Below are 20,379 nucleotides of genomic sequence, written 5' to 3'. Positions count from 1 at the left end.
TATCAGTGAATGAGAAAAGGCAACGCCTGGTACCAACCCTGAGATGACAGTTAGAGACCCTGCACCTGGGCCTCAAACAGCCACCAATGCAAAGCTACAAAAGCCACAACAGAGTAAAACACTTGAAAAATAGATCTTGGCAAAGAAAGAGAAGAAAAGATATTATTAAATATTAATATTAAAAGATATTCAGAGAAGATACTAAGGCCAGGTGCAGTGGCTCACATCTGTAATTCCAGCACTCTGGAAGGCCAAGGTGGGAGGATTCCTTGAGCCCGGTGGTTTGAGACCTGCCTGGGCAACATAGTGAGACCCCCACCTCTACAAAAAAATTTTTAAATTAGCTGGGCGTGATGACTTGCGCCTGTAGCTCCAGCTACTCAGGAGGCTGAGGCGGGAGGATTGCTTGAGCTTGGGAGATTGAGCTTGCAGTGAGTCATGATTGTGTCACTGCACTCCAGCCTGGGCAACAGAGGGAGACTCTGTCTCTTAAAAAAATAAAAATAAAAAAGAAGAACCAAATGAAAAATGCAGTATCCAAAGTCAAAACCTGGGTGGGGTCAACAGCAGAATGGAGAAGATAAAATACAGAACGAGTAAACTTTAAGATAAAATGATAGAAATTACCCATTTGAACAACAGAGAGAAAATAGTAGAAAACGTTGAACAGAGCCCCACAGCCTGTGCTGTAGCAAGTGTTGACCATCTGTGTTATCTGGTGTTCCGGAGGAGAAAGGATAGAGCAGGGCTGAAAGAGTACCTCAAGAAATAATGGCTGACTGAAAACTTCCCAGGCTCAGTTAAAGATGTAAATCTGCAAATGTCAGAAGCTGAGTGAACCCTGAATAAGATAAATCCAAAAAAATTCACACCAAGTCACATCAGAGTCAAACTAATGAACCTGAAGACAATAGTTTTAAGGCAAAGAGAGAAAGGCATCGTGTGTGTGTGTGTATGTGTGTGCACGCACACGTGTGTGTATGTGTGTGTGGTTGTTGTTTCATTTATGAATGCCAGGTCTTTTTTTTGGGTTTTGGGGGAGATGGTGTCTTGTTCTGTTGCCCTGGCTAGAGTGCAGTCCAGTGGCACAATCTCAACTCACTGTAGCCTTGACCTCCCAGAACCAAGCCATCCTCCCACCTCAGCCCCCCGAGTAGCTAGGACCACAGGTGTGTGCCACCACACCGGCTAGTTTTGTTTATTTTTCTTGTAGAGATGAGGTCTTACTATTATGCTGCCCAAGCTGGTCTGAAACTCCTGGGCTCAAGTGATTCTCCCACCTCGGCCTCCCAAAATGTTGGGATACAGGCGTGAGCCACTGTGCCTGGCCAAGAACGACATCTTTACTATTAGGGGAAAAGTTGAATGACAATGGATTTCTCCAGGAACTGTGGAGACCACAGGACGTGGAGCATTATTTTTCAATTGTTAAAAGAACTGTCAACCCAGGATCTCTCACCAGCAAAAATATAGCGATGACGGGGAGCCAAGGCAGTATCAGAGGGAAGGAAGCTGCGACTGTCACCAGCAGACCTCCCCTAAAGGAAGGGCTGAGGGAAGCTCCTCGACCAGAGAGGAAACAGTAAGAGAAAGTACCTCGTGGCAGCAGGAGGAGTTCCCAGCAACCAGAGTGAGGGTCGGCACAGCAGGCTGCGCTCTCCCTGCACCTTCTGTAGCAAGCGAGGCTGAGGGACGTGCTCCGTGGTGGGGTGGAGGTGACGATGCGGTGGAGGCGACAGCTGAGAACAGACGGAGGGGAGGCTTCAGTGCTTGCCTTCGTGGGGGAGTGCCGACCCCACCGCACTGCAGTGAGCTGCGCCCGTGGATTGTGTGTCGCGATCCGCAGAGCAACACTAAAAATGCTGCACAGAGACTCAGACCCCCAGAGCGAAATCTAACAGAGGTCAGCCAGCCCACAGGAGGACAGGGAGGAGAAAGCAGACAGAAAGAGCTTCATTGCTGATCAACCAGAGGAGCCCAGCTCGGTGGGCGAAGGGTTTGGCTAAGGAGGGCACGCACGCTGTGGAATGCTGCGTGGCAGTGAGAGGCCTAACCCAGCACACCCACAGCACCCCCAGTGGGTCCTCAGGGAGCCCCAGAGGTGACGTCCGGCATGATCCTGTTCAGAGAGCACTCCAGGTGACAGCTGCAGACGTGGAGACAAGCGTATCTGAACGGACAGCACCGGGAGCTGGGGAAGGTGGCCTCTGTCTTGACTGGGTGGGTGGCATGTGCTCATTGCAGTGCTGCTGGTGAGACATTACACTAGGGGAGGCATCTTATGCACAGGAGCTCTGTTACTTGTTAAAACTGGATGTGTGTCCACAGTTATGTCAAGTTTGGTTTTAGAAGTGGAGATGGCCGGGCGCGGTGGCTCAAGCCCGTAATCCCAGCACTTTGGGAGGCCGAGACGGGCGGATCACGAGGTCAGGAGATCGAGACCATCCTGGCTAACACGGTGAAACCCCGTCTCTACTAAAAAATACAAAAAAAAAAAACTAGCCGGGCGAGGTGGCGGGCGCCTGTAGTCCCAGCTACTCGGGAGGCTGAGGCAGGAGAATGGTCTAAACCCGGGAGGCGGAGCTTGCAGTGAGCTGAGATCCGGCCACTGCACCCCAGCCTGGGTGACAGAGCAAGACTCTGTCTCAAAAAAAAAAAAAAGAAGTGGAGATGGTGGTACTGCCTACCCCACAGGGTGGTTGTGAGGTGGAGTGAACTCTAAAATGATGGGCCCTGCTGCAGAGTCCTGGCGTGGGAACCCTGTTGCCAGCATCTACCTAGTGGTGGCTGTCATTACTTCTCTGTGTCTCTCTTCACCTGTTGCTCCCTGTATGCCTTGGTGTCTTCTATCTCTGGGACTCCTGTTTGCTTTTCCAGTTGGGGTCACAGTGACCTTGGGCTGAGCAGAAGAGAGGGGCCCTTTGGGTATGGGGTCAGGATGTATCTTCAGAGTATCTGGTTCCCTCTCCTTCTGTCCCTCTTTCTTTTCCATCCTGGGCACACTTTGGCAGATGGTGGACTGTGGGGATCAGGAGAAACATTAGGTGACAGGAGTAGCCAGGGTGGGGCTGGTTCTGCCATCAGGACAGAGGGATGGAGGTGGACTTCTTTGTCTCAGGGGAATGGTCGTGGCCGTTCTGCACTTCCCAATATCCTGACCCTCCATCACAGGGTTCCAGCCACTTCAAACCTAGAACTGGGCTTTGGTGGCAGTGGTTTGATTCTTGCTTGGCAAAACCTGTTAGCCACTTACTCTGGAGGTGTTCACATAGACACGGTGACCCACCAGCAGCTGTCCCGGATGATAATTCACTGCTTTGTTTTCTAGCTGATTGCTGAGGAAGGGGTGGACAGCCTGAACGTCAAGGAGCTGCAGGCGGCATGTCGGGCACGAGGCATGCGGGCCCTGGGCGTCACGGAAGACCGCTTGAGGGGCCAGCTGAAGCAGGTGCGTGAATACTTGCCTTATGCCAGGCCAGCATCGGCTCAAGGGAAACGTCAGCCTTGAAAGGCCACTTGGAGGCTTTTCTCAAACTCTGGGCGGGCCTGGCGAGGCGACACTCTGACCTCTCTGGGGACGGCTAGGATGTTTGGGCTGTTTCTCACCCTTCTGGTCTTATCACATTCACACCCCTGCATTCTCGCTTTTCATTGCCTTTTGAATATTGCTTTGATTTTTTCTTGTTTGCTTTTAGTTGATTTTAAAGACCTTGGTAACTTACTATTTTGATTATCTGTAGTCAGATGAGGACTAGAGTTCACCTCTGAGTTGTCAGACATGTTCACATTTTGATTCTTTCTGAACTGGGGCCATGGAAGGTTTGGGTGGCATGGCGTGGTCTGACGTCTGGAGCTGCCCCCTCTCTTGGCCGTGCCCTGAGCAGGTGCCTGTTCCCAATGCCATCAGATCAAGTGGCTTGTAGGTTGGGCAGTGGTGGCCCCGGCCACTCACTCTTACATGGAAAGGTTAAGGGATGCAGGGCTCCAGCCAGTTTCCTCCCAGTGCCCTGGCACTGGCATGCCCTTGTTGGTCATCATCCTCCTGCCGGGTTTTTCACACAACCTGCAAGAGTAGATGAAAGTGTGTGAACACACTTCCCCTCTCGACACAGACAGTATTTATGGTGTGATCCTGTGGCACCCCCTGCCTTCCACAGCTGCGTCTTCCATCGATTCCCCAGCAGAGCCTTCTCTGTCTGGCATGGGTGCTAACCTCCCTAGCACTCTGCCCAGCCTTCTGGAGCTCCGTGGGGACATGGGCCACACACACAGGGGCATCTGAGCAGGGGGGCAGATGCCGTCCCTTCCCAAGCCCCTCAGCCCCCAGGGGAGTGTGGTGCACTGGGGGCCCGAGTGTCATGTGTTTACACTTTCCTTCTCTACCCACCTCTCAGCGTTGCCTTTCTTCTCTTAGGGTTTGTTCTCATGTTTTGCCCCATGTTCAGTTTGTCTCCAAACATTGTCACGGTCTTTCTTGCGCATTTGGAGGATTGTCTTGGTGTCACTCAAGCAGCCAGTCCCAGAACCTGGTCTGTGCAGAGCCTGCGGGGGCCTGAGTGCTGACCGGCCTCAGTGGCACTGCCTCTGCGGGCCCATTATATGTTGACCTGGGCTGGTTTTCTTTGTTTGAGACAGTCTTGCTCTGTCACACAGGCTGGAGTGCAGTGGCGCGATTTCAGCTCGATAAAATCTCTGCCTCCCTGGTTCAAGCAATTTTTGTGCCTCAGCCACCCAAGTAGCTGGGACTACAAGCGCGCCCCACAATGCCTGGCTAATTTTTGTATTTTTAGCAGAGATGGGGTTTCGCCATGTTGGCCAGGCTGGTCTCTAACTTCTGACCTCAGGTGATCCGCCCACCTGGGCCTCCCAAAGTGCTGGGATTATAGGTGCCCAGCCCCTGGGGTGTTTTTAAGTGGAGAGTTGGTGCCCTGTTCTGAGGCCCTTGGGGTCCTCGCTGTGGGGGCTGTTGACCCCTGAGCCTCTCTGGTGTTTTGTTTACTAAGGCCGTCATCGGGTCACACAGCAGAGCAACAAATAGACCTTTTAGAACTTGAGACACCATCTTCTCTGAGGGCTCTTCTGGTGATGAGATGGGTTGACCTGCTGTGTTGGCAGTGGGGTTGAGGGGCTGCCCATCTGCTGAATGTGGCTTTGGTTGCAGTGGCTGGACCTGCACCTGCATCAGGAAATCCCCACATCACTGCTCATCCTGTCCCGGGCCATGTACCTCCCGGACACCCTCTCTCCAGCCGACCAGCTCAAGTCCACACTGCAGACCCTCCCAGAGATTGTGGTACGTGCTGTCGGAGACCCCTTTTACCTCATCTCTTCATAGCTGGCCCCGCTCTTCTGGGGTGGCTTTTCTGTGGTCGGGGGAGGCGTGCAAGAGCGCTCATTCCTCAACCATGGGCAAGGAGCCCCCCACCCACACAACCTCCCCTCTACCCCCTTGCTATTGCCCCCACCCAGCCACCTGTCCCCTTCCTTCCATCCTTCTTCACCGGCCCCTAGCCTGCCATCCCCTGTGTGGTCCTGACCTGGCCACATGTTGGCTGCTGTGGATCTGTGCTACGGCCCTTAGAACTGTGTCAGCAGCGCCTGTGCTCCTTCCCTGCACGTCAGGAGTCACCGGGCGAGCACAAAGGGTGGCCCAGAGGACTCCCAGCAATTGCAGGCGGCACCTCGGCAGTGCCTTCTGTCCTGTGTGTGAAGCCCAGCTGGTGACGGGCAGAGGACAGAGGTTAGGGACAGCAGGGGCCTCTGGCAGTTTCTGGGGCTCACTCCCAGGTGTACCCTCTTCTGAAGGCAAAGGAAGCGCAGGTGAAAGCAGCCGAGGTGGAGGGCGAGCAGGTGGACAACAAGGCCAAGCTGGAGGCCACGCTGCAAGAGGAGGCGGCCATCCAGCAGGAGCACCGCGAGAAGGAGCTGCAGAAGCGCTCGGAGGCGGCGGTAAGCGGTGGCCCTGCTCCGTGGGGCATGAGGCTGTCCTGACCCAGCCTCCCTAGAAACCCCACAAGCCGGCGGGGCGCGGTGGCTCACGCCTGTAATCCCAGCGCTTTGGGAGGCCGAGGCGGGTGGATCACAAGGTCAGGAGATCGAGACCACGGTGAAACCCCGTCTCTACTAAAAATACAAAAAATTAACCGGGCGCGGTTGTGGGCGCCTGTAGTCCCAGCTACTCGGGAGGCTGAGGCAGGAGAATGGCGTGAACCCGGGAGGCGGAGCTTGCAGTGAGCCGAGATCGCGCCACTGCACTCCAGCCTGGGCGACAGAGCGAGACTCCGTCTCAAAAAAAAAAAAAAAGAAACCCCACAAGCCCACAGTCTTGGCCTCCCGCGTGCTTGGCCCCCCACGTGCGTGGCCCTATAGCTCTGTCCTGCATTTTTATTTCCCCCTGGAGTGGTCAGGGAGACAGGGTGCCCGGGTGTGGTGGCTGCAACTCTGACTTTGGGACTCCCTGATGGCCACGGTGGTGCTCATGGGAGATGTACCTTAGCCATCTCAGAGGGGCAAGCTTAGCACACAGCAGTGCCCACTCTCTCCTCAGGGACTTGCTGTGAGGGGCGCTGGCAGAGGAGCCTCAGACTACCCCAGGCTCTGGGCTCCTCTTCAACGCGGGCCCTGTGGTCCTCTTGGGTCACATGCATGGTGCCCACCCACAGGCTCAGCCTCCTTCTCTTCAAGTGACAGGACAGCTTGGTGGAGTCATGGGGAGACCAGAGATGGGTGAGGTGCTCTAGCCTGTTCCAGAGAGGGCCCCAGGTGACCTGGCAGCTGCATGGAGCCTCCCTAGGGACCTCCTGTGGCAGGTGTGCTGCCCGCTGTCACCGGCAGGCCTGCTCCCAATGTGGCCTCTGCCATCCATTCTGAGCATCAGGGATTGAGAAGTCTGCTTCTGTGTGACGGCGGGCGCCGGGCCGGTGTCGCCTTGCCTTTCAGAAGGACGTTGAGCCCGAACGTGTGGTAGCCGTTCCCCAAAGGCTAGGGGCTGAGCTGCAGCCAGAAGTGTCTGACACAGTCCTGCGGTCAGAGACCCTGAAGGACACTGCCCCGGTGCTGGGGGGCTTGAAGGTAACGAGGCAGGTTCTGGGGCACTGGAGGCTGAGGAGGGCGTGGCCTGGCTTTGTGGACAGTTGTGGGGCAGGGATGGGGACAGGTTAGCTGGGGCACCTATAGCCCTCAGTGAGAGGAGATGGTGCAAGGGGTTGAGGATGAGGCCAGTGGGCCCCTGGGAGGCTTGGTGGTTGGGAAGAGAGTGAGTCCGGCTGGGCTCTGCACTGTGCCTGGGTGCACGACAGCTGAGGCTGCCAGGAACTTGGCACCCTGGCCCACAGTGTGGCAGGTAGAGATGCCAGTCGGCAGGTTTCAGGGCCCTTTGTCAGCTTGCGCAGACAATGGAGGGCAATGTGGCCCCTCAAGGTGAAGCCTCCTCCACAGGCCCAACCTGCTGTCACCTCCTGTGGGGTGATCTGGGCTTGCGGCATCTTCAGACTCCCCATGCCAGCCTGTGAGGTGCAGCCTCCAGGCACCTGTGCTGCCTACATGGGATGCCTCCTGGTGCCTTCCATCTTAAACTCGCAGGCTGGAGGGCAGTGATGCCATCTCGGCTCACTGCAGCCTCTGCCTCCCAGGTTCAAGCGACTCTTCTGCCTCAGCCTTCCAAGTAACTGGGAGTACAGCCGTACACCACCAGACCTGGCTAATGTTTGTATTTTTAGGAGAGACGGGATTTCACCATGTTGGCCAGGCTGGTCTCAAACGCCTGACCTCAAGTGATCTTCCCGCCGCAGCCTCCCAAAATGCTAAGATTACAGGGGTGAGCCACCGTGCCCAGCCATAAAAAAAATTTTGGGGCCAGGTGCAGTGGCTCACACCTGTAATCCCAACACTTTGAGAGGCCGAGGTGGGCGGATCACGGGGTCAGGAGATTGAGACCATCCTGGCTAACATGGTGAAACCCTGTCTCTACTAAAAATACAAAAAATCAGCCAGACATGGTGGCATGCGCCTGTAGTCCCAGCTACTCAGGAGGCTGAGGCAGTAGAATGGCGTGAACCTGGGAGGTGGAACTTGCAGTGAGCAGAGATTGCGCCACTGCACTCCAGCCTGAGCAACAGAATGAGACTCTGTCTCAAAAAAAAAAAAAAATTAAACTTTTTAGCAAATCAAATAGAACTATTATGTAAAAAGAATCATGATTACATGGGATTTGTCCAAAAAATACAAATTGGCTTGAATTTTTTTTTTTTGAAATGGGATCTCACTCTCTTGCCCAGTCTGGAGTGCAGAGACGTGACCTCGGCTCACTGAAGCCTTGACCTCCCAGGCTCAAGTGATTCTCCTACCTCAGCCTCCTGAATAGCTGGGATTATAGGTGCCCACCACCACACCTGGCTAATTTCTGTATTTTTAGTAGAGATGGGGTTTCACCATGTTGGCCTGGCTAGTCTCGAACTCCTGGCCTCAGGCGATCCTCCCACCTCGGCCTCCCTAAGTGCTGAGTTTACAGGCTTGAGATACTGCGTCTGGCCAAAATTTTTTTAAATGTAATTTCCACATTAACAGACTAAATTGGCCAGGCGCGATGGCTCACACCTGTAATCCCAGCACTTTGGGAGGCCGAGGCAGGTGGATCATGAGGTCAGGAGATCGAGACCATCCTGGCTAACACGGTGAAACCCTATCTCTACTAAAAATATTAAAAATTAGCTGGGTGCGGTGGCGGGCGCCTGTAGTCCCAGCTACTTGGGAGGCTGGAGAATGGCGTGAACCCAGGAGGCAGAGCTTGCAGTGAGCCGAGATCACACCACTGCACTCCAGCCTGGGCAACAGAGCGAGACTCCGTCTCAAAAAAAAAAAACAACCGACTAAATTAGAAAAGCCGGGAATGTTTTATCTCGGTAGCTGCAGAAAGAGCATATGGCAGAACCCAGTATCCGTTCCTGATACGCAGATGTCCTGCACACATGGGCAGCTTTCTCAGCCCAGTCAAAAGCATCCGCTGAAACACCTCTAGCTGCCATCACCCTCAGTGGTGAGACGCCGATGAGGGTGTCTGTCCTCAGCTCAGCATCAGCTGGTGTCTGAGCTCAGCATCAGCCTGGGGGTTTCAGTCAGGGCAGTTGGATACAGAAAACAAAACCATATACATCAGAAAGGAAAAAGGAAAACTCTTTATTTACAAATGGTGTGAACATCAATTGTGCTTCACTATGGTAATGAGTAGTCAGAGAAGGTTTGAACGGTATGGCACCCCCCGAAATGAACTACTTAGGGATAAATTTGGAAAAAGATATGCAAATGCTGTCCACGAAGTGCTTGCTGTAAAGTGTTGCTGAGGGAAAGAAAAACCCAACAGAGGGGCTGGGTGCGGGGCCCACACCTGTGATACCAGCACTGTGGGGGGCCGAGGTGGGAGGATCATCTGAGCCCAGGAGTTTGAGACCAGCCTGGGCAACATAGTGAGACCCCGTCTTTACAAAACATTAAAAGTTGGCCAGACATGTCAATGTGTGCCCGTAGTCCCAGCTCCTGGGGTGGCTGAGGCAGGAGACTGCTTGAGCTTGGGCAATCAAGGCTGCAGCAAGCCATGATTGCACCACTGCACTCCAGCCTGGGCAACAGAGACCCTGTCTCAAAAAACAACAAGAAACACACGACCACAGGAGCACATCTCAGAATAAGTGAGGGAGAGAAGCCAGACAAAAAAAGAGCGTGCACTGGCTGATCCGTCTATTTCAGATGCTAGAAAATGCACCCAAGTCTGCCGTGGCAGGAGGTGGACCTGAGGTTGCTGGGGGTGGGCGGCGGGTCCCAGTGGGGACATGAAGATGCATTTGGAGGTGACTCTTTGACTGTAGTGAAGGTTTCACAGTACATGTGTCAATTCATAGATGACACGCTTTAAACAAATGCGGTTCGGCATATGAGGGCAGACAGTGACTGCATGCATGCAGCCAGCATAGCACTGAACCTGAACCCTGCTGGTCTCTTGTTACCAGTGAGCGTCCAGTGAGACTCTTGCCCTGGGCTGTCCATATAATATGAACAGAGCAGCCGGTCACTTGGGAACAGGCTAGTTCTTTCCCTTGGCTCAGGCTTTATTATTTGACCATTTTTATCTCAGGAGGAACAGATCACTAAGGAGGAAATTGACATCCTCAGCGATGCCTGCTCTAAGCTGCAGGAACAGAAGAAGTCACTCACCAAGGAGAAGGAGGAGCTGGAGCTGCTGAAGGAGGACATGCAGGACTACAGTGAGGTGGGTAGGATTTGCTCCCTGGACTCTGAGACTGCAAGAAGAGTAAAATCGCTGTACTGGCCCCAAAAGTATTACATAATACTTCCGTCAGATACTCGATAAGCTGGCCAGAGAGTATTTGGAGAGGAAAGCAAATTATAAATAAACCTTATACAGTAACTTTTCCATAGCCATTCTGGCTGGACCAATCTTCTAGAATGTGGCTGTGTGCCATTCTGGCCACAGATGCATGTGCACCTTTTTTTTTGAGAGAAGGTCTTGCTCCGTTGCTCAGGCTGGAGTGCAGTGGCACAATTTCAGCTCACTGCAACCTCCACCTCCTGGGTTCAAGCAGTCTTGTGCCTCAGCCTCCCGAGTAGATGAGACAACAAGCATGTGCCACCACGCCCAGCTCAATTTTTTGTATTTTTAGTAGAGACAGGATTTCACCATGTTGACCAGGCTCATCTCGAATTCCTGGCCTCAAGTGATCCACCTGCATCGCCCTCCCAAAGTGCTGGGATTACAGGTGTGAGCCGCCGTGCCTGGCCACATCTTTTAGTCTCTAAACATGGGAAGGTGTCTCATGAAGAGTTTGGTCACTTGATGATGAAATCTTATTCATGATTATGTAAAAGTGGCTTTTCTTTTCTTCCATGGTGATTTTTTTCTTTTTTTTTTTCTTTTTTTTTTTGTAAATATTACTTCCTAATACGATTTTGAGACAAAGTCTAGCTCTGTTGCCCAGGCTGGAGTGCAGTGGCGTGATCTCGGCGGCTCACTGCAACCTCCGCCTCCTGGGTTCCAGTGATTCTTTTGCCTCAGCCTCCTGAGTAGCTGGGACTATAGGCACCCACCGCCACGCCTAGCTAATTTTTTGTATTTTTAGTAGAGATGGGGTTTCATTGTGTTAGCCAGGATGGTCTCGATCTCCTGACCTCGTGATCCACCCGCCTCAGCCTCCCAAAGTGCTGGGATTACAGGCGTGAGCCACCACGACCGGCCCCTAATATGACTTTTTTAAAACTGTTTTCATAGCTCTGTTGGTAGTGATGACTGATTTTTCAATTGGCAAAAATAATTTGCCATTTCTGGATTTATGACAGCCTCATGCCTTGTGGGTTCTCCACTGGATGTGAGGTGCTTATCACCAGCTCAGCTTGTTCCTTCCCTCCCCTCTCCTCGCCTCCCCATGATGTTTATTCGTGGGGAAAAAAACAACTTCAAATTTAAAAAGACACTTAAAGCTGGGCACTGGCGGCTCAGGCCTGTAATCCCAGCACTTTGGGAGGTCAAGGCAGGAGGATCACTTGAGCTCAGGAGTTTGAGACCATCCTGGGCAACATGGTGAAACCCCATTTCTGCAAAAAATACAAAAATTAGCCAGGCATGATGGCGTGTGCCTGTACTCCCAGCTACTCCGGAGTCTGAGGCAGGAGGATCGCTTGGGAGTGGGAGGCTGGGAGTTGGAGGCTGCAGTGAGCTGAGATCATGCCACTTCACTCCAGCCTGGGCAACAGAGCAAGACCCTATCTCAAAAAAAAAGACACTTAATTTCCTTGATTAATTCATTCACTTAATTTTTCTTTAACAAATATGAAGGAAATTGAGATTCAGAGTAGATTCTGTATCTTTTGCTAAAAAGGCAGTGTACAAAAATAAGAAATTTGTATGATAGAAATACAGTTTGTAACTTTCTCTGGTTTGAATTAATGGATTTAATTACCTTTACAAGTTAATTTATTAGCTTTTTTTTTTTTTTTTTGAGATAGGGTCTCGCTCTGTCACCCAAGCTGGAGTGCAGTGGTGTGATCTTGGCTCGCTGCAGCCTCGACCTCCTGGGCTCAAGCGATCCTCCTGTCTCATACTCCTGGGTAGCTGGGACTACAGGTGTGTACCACCACACCTGGCTAATTTTTTGTTTGAATTTTAGTAGAGATAAGGTCTCGCTATGTTGCCTGGGCTGGTTTCGAACTCCTGTCCTCAAGTGATCCTCCTGCCTTAGCCTCCCAAAGTGCTGGGATTACAGGCATGAGCCACTGTGCCCAACCAGATTCCTTTTTCTTTTTTCTTTCTTTCTTTTTTTTTTTTTTTTTTTTTTTGAGACAGAGTCTCGCTCTGTTGCCCAGGCTGGAGTGCATTGGCATGGTCTTAGCTCACTGCAGCCTCTGCCTCCTGGGTTCAAGCGATTCTCCTGCCTCAGCCTCCCGAGTAAGTGGGATTACAGGCGCCTGCCACCATGCCCAGCTAATTTTTGTATTTTTAGTAGAGACGGGGTTTCACCACGTTGGCCAGGCTGGTCTCGAACTCCTGACCTCAGGTGATCTGCCCGCCTTGGCCTCCCAAAGTACTGGGATTACAGGCGTGAGCCACTGCACCTGGCCCCCTTTTTCTTTTAAGACAAACTTTTTACAACTAAAATAATTTTATTAGGACTTGCAGGAGATCAAGAAGGAGCTTTCAAAGACTGGTGAAGAAAAATACGTGGAAGAATCTAAAGCCAGCAAGAGACTGACAAAAAGGGTGCAGCAGATGATCGGGCAGATTGACGGCTTGATCTCGCAGCTGGAGATGGACCAGCAAGCTGGCAAGCTGGCCCCGGCCAGCGGCATGCCCACGGGGTGAGTGCGGTGGCGGGCGTGGGAGAGGGATGGGAGACTCACGCAGGATGCCTGGTCCCTTTGCTGGATCCAAGCTGGGCCCTTCTGGCTCCAAAGGGCACATCTTGGCCTCTGCCTAGCTGCCTCTCCTCCTTTGACCCAGCAGTCCCAGCCAGGGACCCACTGGCATCTCAGTCTCTGCCTCTCTGAGAGCAGTTCCTCCCTTCCTGGCCCCTCTTCCTCTTCCCACAGCCCTCTCCCCTCCTGTTCCAGCCTCCGCCTCTCTTGGCTTCTGTTTCCTCGAATTACCAGGCTCTCTCTTGCCTCTCCCTCTTCCTGACCCCACCCACACTCAGTAATGACACCAATTCCGGCAGTCGGCCTTCTCTTTGCCCGACATGTCCCAGATTGCTGCAGCAGTGGCTGAGGGAGCTGCCGTTGTGTGAGTCCCTTCTGGGCGAATGAAACAGCTGTTGGGCAACAGCTGGTGCCCTGCAGGCTCCAAATCTCCACCCCCACCCCCACAGCGTTATAGGCAGGCTGCCTGTGGCACCCTGCTCATGCTCTTGTCCCTGCTCTTGGAGGCCCTCATCTGCCTAGAGCACCACAGCCTCCATGATCATGAAAGTATTGCCAAGTGGCCACAGGCCTGAGGACCACTGCCCAGCAGCCATGGCCCCGGAGGGGTGGCCACTGAGAGGCAGACATGCCCGTGGAAACCCTGGACCCGGTGGTGTTTCTGTGTTTGTGTCCAGGCTGGCTCTGGGAGCTCTTGGCAGTGTATTCAGGATGGGATCATACCTTGGGGGTTTCCTGGCTCACGTGGAGCTGCCTGTGTCAGTGCTGACCACTTGCAGCCACAGGTGTGGGCAGTGAGGCCCCGTGTAGCAGGACATCTGCCCGTGGCCACATGCAGGCTATGCTCCCACAGGGAGAACGTCATCAGTGTCGCCGAGCTCATCAGTGCCATGAAGCAAGTCAAGCACATTCCTGAAAGCAAGCTCACCAGCCTGGCTGCAGCACTGGATGAAAACAAGGACGGCAAGGTCAACATCGACGACCTTGTCAAGGTGGGCCTCACTGCGGACCGCACGGGCCAGCTGCCACCTGCTCTGGGGTGGGGCGGGGCAGGGGGACTGTTCATTGCATGCCCGGCACCCTCCTGGGCAGCTACCCCTTCCTGTCGGGTTTGGGTCTGTCGCTGAGACTGCTCCTTTAAGCCACTGCTCTCATTGGAAACATCAGAAGTGAGAAATTACTGAAGTTACAAACTCAAGTGTTGAGACAACAAACGCGCCGAGTGACCACAACGCGCCTCCCTGGACCCCACCCCCAGCTGGTGGCACAGTGGGGGCCGGGGGGCGGCAAACACCTCTCAGGGGCCCCTGAAGCTGAGAGGCAACTGCACAGGGAACCGGGTGGCGGCTCATAGCCGCCAGGGTCCCCCAAGGCTGAGAGGCGTCTGCATAGGGGAGCCGGGGACCTCTGAGGCTGAGAGGTGTCTGCGTAGGGAAGCCGGGGGCCCCCGAGACTGAGAGGTGTCTGCATTCGGGACCCGGGGGGCAGCTCACACCTGCCAGGGGCCACCGAGGCTGAGAGGTGACTGCTGGGCTGAGCTCCCAAGTGCAGCCACTCAGGTTCCAGGGTAACCCGGGAGACCCTGGCCCAAGATCCAGTCTCTGGAGGGAAGGCAGGGCTGTAGCCTGAGTGTGGACGCCAATTTTCCCAATCACTGACATCTCTGAGGGGAAGCTGCCTCGTGGCTCCCAGTGCATGTGTCAGGTTAGTGATTTTCCAGACATCTATCACAAGCGTTGGCTGGTTCAGGTTAGTGATTTTCTAAACATCTATCAGGAACATTGGCTGGTTCCTTGCAGTTCAGTTTGGAAGCAAGGATCCCATATCTACTGCACAGCTGCCCTTCCCTTCCCTGCTGCTCTGGGTGGCAGAATGGGGACAAAGTCCCTGCATGTCACCATACTCTGCCCTGAGAAGCCATGGCCCAGGTTCCCGACCAGAGCAGGAACTGAACCCTGGCAGCCCCATTGTGCTGTCTGCCACCTGCCAAGGCAGCCCCCTGGCTCCTTTGTCCTCCCACTCTCTGAGCCCCTTCCCCAGGGCCTGTGGCCCCCCTTGGGGGAACTGGTGCTCTGAGGACCCAGGGGCCCACAGGCAGCGGTTGCATGCATGCTGCTGCCACCCGCCCCGCCTCACTGTGCTGCAGGGGGCAGCCACTTGAGCCTCTCCCTTTCCCATGTGTGTAGGTGATTGAGCTGGTGGACAAAGAAGATGTTCACATCTCCACCAGCCAGGTGGCCGAGATTGTAGCAACACTGGAAAAAGAGGAGAAGGTGGAGGAGAAGGAGAAGGCCAAAGAGAAGGCAGAGAAGGAGGTCGCAGAGGTGAAGAGCTAGAGCCACCGGCCTGGGCACCTGTCCTTCTGCTGTGCCGCCACCCTGGCGATTGCTTTGTGGTGATTCTTAGTGGCTCATTTAATATTTTGGCTGGAATAAATCAGAGACTTCCATAATCAAGTAAATTTTAATTTTCATCATTCCACGGAGATTTAATCTGTCTGGAATCCTGGAATCCGTCCACAGAATCGTGTCTGGAGCCACACTGTGGTGTGGCTGCCACGGCCTCCTGACTCCAGAGGCGGTCGGGCTAGGCCAAGGCAGGAAGGTGCCCCCCTGCGTGTGGCCTCATGTCTCAGCGTCTGACTGTGCTGCCCTGTCCCCAGGGAGGGGAATAAGGACCACGTGGACTCTGCCCACAGGGAGCTGCCTGCTGTGCCCACCCTCAGAGGCATCAGGAGACACAGCCTGGCCTCCTCAGGGCTGAAGATGCCTCCATTCACCTGTGGACCTTGGTTTCTGGATTTCAGCGTCGATAGACCTGGCTTCCTGCACACTTTCAGTTGGATCTGGGTCACTGTGGAGACAGAGGTGTCTGCCATCTCCATGGCCTCTGGAGAGTGACATCTCCCTGCTGGGAGTGCCGGTTCTCACATGCGGTTTCCCTTGTGTATCGGAGCCCTTTCTTGACTTTCTATTTTCCCCAATTCTTTAAGCAGTTGATTGGCGTAGATTTTTCCCACACCGGTCTGCCTGCCCCAAGAGCCGTCTCTGCCCCAAGCGGCGCGACTGACACAGCCCTGGCCATGGGGCTCCCTTGGGTGGTGCTTGGGGTGTGCGCCACGGGTTCTGCAGTGGGTTCGCTGTGTCAGGGATGAGCCTGGCTCAGGGGTTGGCGGAACTCTGAAGCGCATTTGGGGTTCTTTGTAACTTCTGATGGGAGGTTTGAGTCCGGTGCACCCACAGCAGCATGCTCTTCTCACCCCTCACGGTGTTGCAGGCTCAGGTCCCTGGGCTCCTTTAGCAAGCAGGCTGGTCAACGAGGCACAAGGATGCGGCACAGGGCATCCCCTGAGGCTTCACGGGCAAAACTCTCAGTGCTTAGGGTTTGCCCTGTGCCCTCTGGGTGGGGCGGCCTCTCAGCACTCGGCAGCATGGTCGGGCTGGCCAGGGCATGGGCAGACTCCTGTGGCCACCTCCACCCTCCTGCCCAGCCAGCTGTGTCACACTCATCTTTTTAACGTCAGGTTGGTTCCTGGCAAAAATGTCCCTCCGGGGGCCTCCAAGCATAGGATTTGGAAGACAGGAACGGCACAGGCAGCCAGGAAAGCAGCTGCACTCAGATGATGCCTTCTCCATTACTTGAAGCTGCTTTTTGTTCGGCCATCAAAGAAACTTGACAAAATAGGAACAGGAGATACTTCTCGATTGTAAAACTTTGTTCAGGGACAGTTGGCTTCCAAAAGCTTTCAGATTTCAATTATTTGAGAAAGAAGTTTGTTTTAGATCCTTAATTAATATTTATGAACTCTCTCACCCTGTGTCAGTAGCCTCGTGTTGGTTTGTCCAAGTGTACTTGCCTTTGAGAAGAAGCCTTGCAGTTGCAAGGTGTGTGCAGACGCCCCTCCTGTGAGCTGTATCCTGGGCCCAGTCAGCTGCCCCGGCTCTCGTCCTCATCCTCACTGCCTCGGCTGAGTGCTGTTGATGTGAACAGCCACTGCCACAGGCAGCCCCTCCCACTGTCCCCTCTGCCCTGGACTCCGCATGGCCTCAGGAAGCCGGCTTGCCCTCCGGGTGCTGCAGGGGCTTGGCAGGTGGGGAAGGCTCTGGTGGGTGCCTTTGTTGGCTTCCGAGACATCAGCCGTGCTCTGATGCAGGCTTGCTCCCTCCTCATCCTCTCTCATCGTTCTGTGTGCATTTTTCTCTATGTCCTGACCTTTCTTCTTGCACCTCAAAGTGGTGTCCGGGTGCAAATGTAAGCAGTGGTGGATCCAGAAATAAGAGCTTTGTGTAATAAGGTTCTTAAAACAGTCCTTTCTTACACCTGCCCAGTGCCAGACCGTCAGTCTTGACCTTTTTCAGGAGCTGGGATATCTGTGCCTGGTGAAAATGGAACTGGAATTCCTGACCTGGGAATTCAGTATTTCCTCCTCACTCCAGCTAAACACTCACTTCTTTTTTTTTTTTTTTTTTTTTTTTTTTTTTTGAGACGTAGTCTTGCTCTGTCACCCAGGCTGGAGTGCAGTGGTGCGATCTTGGCTCACTGCAACCTCCACCTCCTGGGTTCAAGCAATTCTCCTGCCTCAGCCTCCTGAGTAGCTGGGATTACAGGTACCCGCCACCATGCCTGGCTTTTTTTTTTTTTTTTTTTGAGACAGGGTCTCACTCTATCTCCCAGACTGGAGTGCAGTGGCAGGATCTCAGCTCACTGCAAGCTCCGCCTCCCGGGTTCACGCCATTCTCCTGCCTCAGCCTCCCGAGTAGCTGGGGCTACAGGCGCCCACCAGCACACCCGGCTAATATTTTTTTGTATTTTTAGTAGAGACGGGGTTTCACCATGTTAGCCAGGATGGTCTCCATCTCCTGACCTCATGATCCGCTCACCTTTGGCCTCCAAAGTACTGGGATTACAGGCGTGTTTTTGTTAAGAGACGGAGTTTCATCATGTTGGTCAGGCTGGTCTCGAACTCCTGACCTCAGGTGAGCCACCCGTCTCAGCCTCCCAAAGTGCTGGGATTACAGGCGTGAGCTACTGCGCCCAGCCTAAACTCAGTTCTAGCGTAGGGATTCAGGAATTGGGCATACAGCTTCTAGACTCCTTTTGGAATGTCACAATCCAGACTTTTTTTTTTTAATGAAGGACAACCTGCAGTGGCTCCCAGTGGGTCCCGGTGCTGGCAGGAGCGTGCTGGTGAGCCGGCTTTGTCTTTGTGTGTCCTTCAGGGGTCCTAGGGCTGACCACCGGAGAGCCCGTCCTGGGCCGTGTTAAGCACCTTTTGTAGAACTCGTATTTTTATTAAAACATCAAATCTGTTCCTGTAACAGTGCAGAGTAATAATATTTCTGAACCGTTGGGCACACAGGAGCTAGTGGAAGCCGGCAGTGCTGTCCACGTGGCTGCAGGGGCTGGGCCTTGGGGTGCGCGTGGCTGCGAGGCCAGTTCCAGAAGGAGCCTCACCATCCCTGGGGTTTTGAGTGCTGGGCCGCCCTCCATGGGTTTAGCCTTTGGCTTCACGCTTCCTGCTCTGCAGGATGGTCTGCAGGGTCAGGAGGCCCACGTTCCCAGGTCCTGTGACAGTGTGAGCTGCTCATGGAACAGTGTGGGACGTTCTCCAGGCCAGTGGCCCTGTCACCTGGTCATGCTCTCCCTGCTCTGGGGACCTCAGTGTCTTCTTGGGAGTATTGGGGTTAGCGGCTGGGACCCTGGCCGAGGTGTCACCCAGGAGGGCCAGCTCTTCCGAAAGACTCTTCAGGCAGCTGAGGGGAAAGGGCGCCAAGTACTGCCCTAAGGAGTCCTGGACGAGGCAGGGCCTTCAGCCTGCAGTCTAGCCCACAGGCAGGGCCCAGACACCCTGAGGGACGTGTGATGGCCTGGGGGCATGGAGGGCAGCCCCCGTCCGGACCTCTGGATGCCTACCTGCCTCAGCGTGGCCCGGCTGCAGGAGTGCGTGGATGGTTCCAGTGCCAGGGTAGCAGCGCGGCGTCTTGGCTTCCAACCCTTCTCGGTAGACAGAAGCCATCCTTTAGGTGGCTCTGCCCACACTGGGACCAGGCCCTGTGGGTGCCTCACGGGCTTCTCTGTGGCCCTGGCTGCTGGTTTGTTCACACTGAGGGTCCTCCCTCAGGGCCTCCCTTGACCCTTAGGCCCTTATTGATCAGAGGAAATGATGGACCCACAGCTGGGGTGGGAGGTGCTCATTCATGGGGACAGCAACCCCAAGAGCTATGAACAAACCCGGTGCCCTTGGTGACCCCAGGAGCCACGAGTTGTGTCCTGGAAGCCGGGCCTCCCATGAGACACGTCCCCCTCAGAAAGCCATCAGCAGACAGCAAGGGCGGGGACCCTGCCAGCCTAGAGCATGCCCAGCCACTAGAGGGTACCCTGATGGTGGAGGTTCAGCTGTGCTGACAGCTGGGGTCTCTCATGGGCTCACCTTCTTATGGGACAGGGGGAGGCAGCTGGGGAGCCCCTGGTGGGGCAGCTTCGAGGACTATGCCCTGCCATCTGGGTTCTCTAAGGAAGCGCTGTGAGGAGGAGGAGACTGGCCCACCAGCACCTTCATGGGCCACTGTTCTCCCGGTGGCCCAGCCCTTTGGTCCCCAGCACCCATTCAGGGTCCCACTGTGCCCACCAGAGGTCCACCAGGGCCCTGACTGGAGAAGTGCCTCAAGTTGTAGCAGGGACACTGCCAGCCAGCGCTAGGTGGCGCCCCCGGCCTGCGCTCCGAGCCCCATGCTCTGCCGGCCTGGTGTGACTGCTGTCACTGCCTGCCTGTTGGCCTGGTCGCCCCACTACCCTGCAGGCCTCAGCCTGTGACCTTCAGGCCCATGTAGGCCTCCCCATCCTGCCACTGTCATCTGGCGTCCCATCATCAGGCCTGCCTCCGGGCCCAGCATGGGGTTTCTGGGCAGGTGTGGGCATTAGGGAAAGCCCCTTGTGAGGTCACTGTGCTGCTTCCACCAGGCCTGCGCCCACATGTGCTTCCCTGAATGGGGTTGAGTTAAACCCTTGCCTGCCCAGGAAATGGGGGCCAGGAACACCCCCTGACCTGAAAGGTGAGTTTGGAGCCAGAGTATAGAGTGAAAGTTCATGCAGCCCATGGTTGGGAAACCCTGCTCTCAAGCCAGCAGAGGGGAGGAGAGACAAGGAGGATGGCAGAAGGGACAAGAGCAGCGGGGAGGACAGCAGAGAAGAGGGAGGATGGCAGAGAGGACAGAGGGAGGTGGGGAGGACAGGGGATGGGGGAGGAGAGCAGAGGGAGAGCGGCAGAGGTGGGGACAGCACAGATGGGGAGAGCGGAGGGGAGGACAAGAGGGAGGAGAGCAGAGAGGAGGACAACACAGAGGGTGGTGGGGAGTCAGGAGATGGCACTCCTCCAGGAAGCCTTCCCAGACTTGCTCTCACCAGGCTGTCCTCCCACCCTGCTAGGGCTATGAACTTGGGCAAGGGCCCGGTTCCATCTCT

The 20,379-nt window shown here is 54.7% G+C and overlaps 1 protein-coding gene across 7 annotated transcripts in view; it reads left to right on the top strand.

Moving 5' to 3' along the window:
• LETM1 (leucine zipper and EF-hand containing transmembrane protein 1) overlaps window positions 1-16,730 on the top strand; it is a 43,626-nt gene extending 26,896 nt beyond the window's left edge. For 3 of the 7 annotated variants that reach the window (XM_015137852.3, XM_078002970.1, XM_078002969.1), the window contains 8 exons: window positions 3,329-3,448; window positions 5,162-5,293; window positions 5,806-5,949; window positions 6,940-7,071; window positions 10,127-10,261; window positions 12,674-12,861; window positions 13,772-13,910; window positions 15,105-16,730. In XM_015137852.3, coding sequence (XP_014993338.2) covers window positions 3,329-3,448; window positions 5,162-5,293; window positions 5,806-5,949; window positions 6,940-7,071; window positions 10,127-10,261; window positions 12,674-12,861; window positions 13,772-13,910; window positions 15,105-15,254 — 1,140 coding nt within the window. In that variant the 3' untranslated portion in view covers window positions 15,255-16,730. Of the gene's footprint in view, window positions 1-3,328; window positions 3,449-5,161; window positions 5,294-5,805; window positions 5,950-6,939; window positions 7,072-10,126; window positions 10,330-12,640; window positions 12,916-13,703; window positions 13,911-15,104 lie in introns of all 7 variants that reach the window. The other 4 variants (XR_013417667.1, XR_013417668.1, XM_015137854.3 and 1 more) reach the window with 4 other exon arrangements.
• The last annotated feature ends 3,649 nt before the right edge of the window (window positions 16,731-20,379 follow it).

This window comes from Macaca mulatta, chromosome 5, assembly GCF_049350105.2.
Source record: "Macaca mulatta isolate MMU2019108-1 chromosome 5, T2T-MMU8v2.0, whole genome shotgun sequence".
NCBI lineage: Eukaryota > Metazoa > Chordata > Mammalia > Primates > Cercopithecidae > Macaca > Macaca mulatta.
This window is presented reverse-complemented; position numbering and strand designations above follow the sequence as displayed.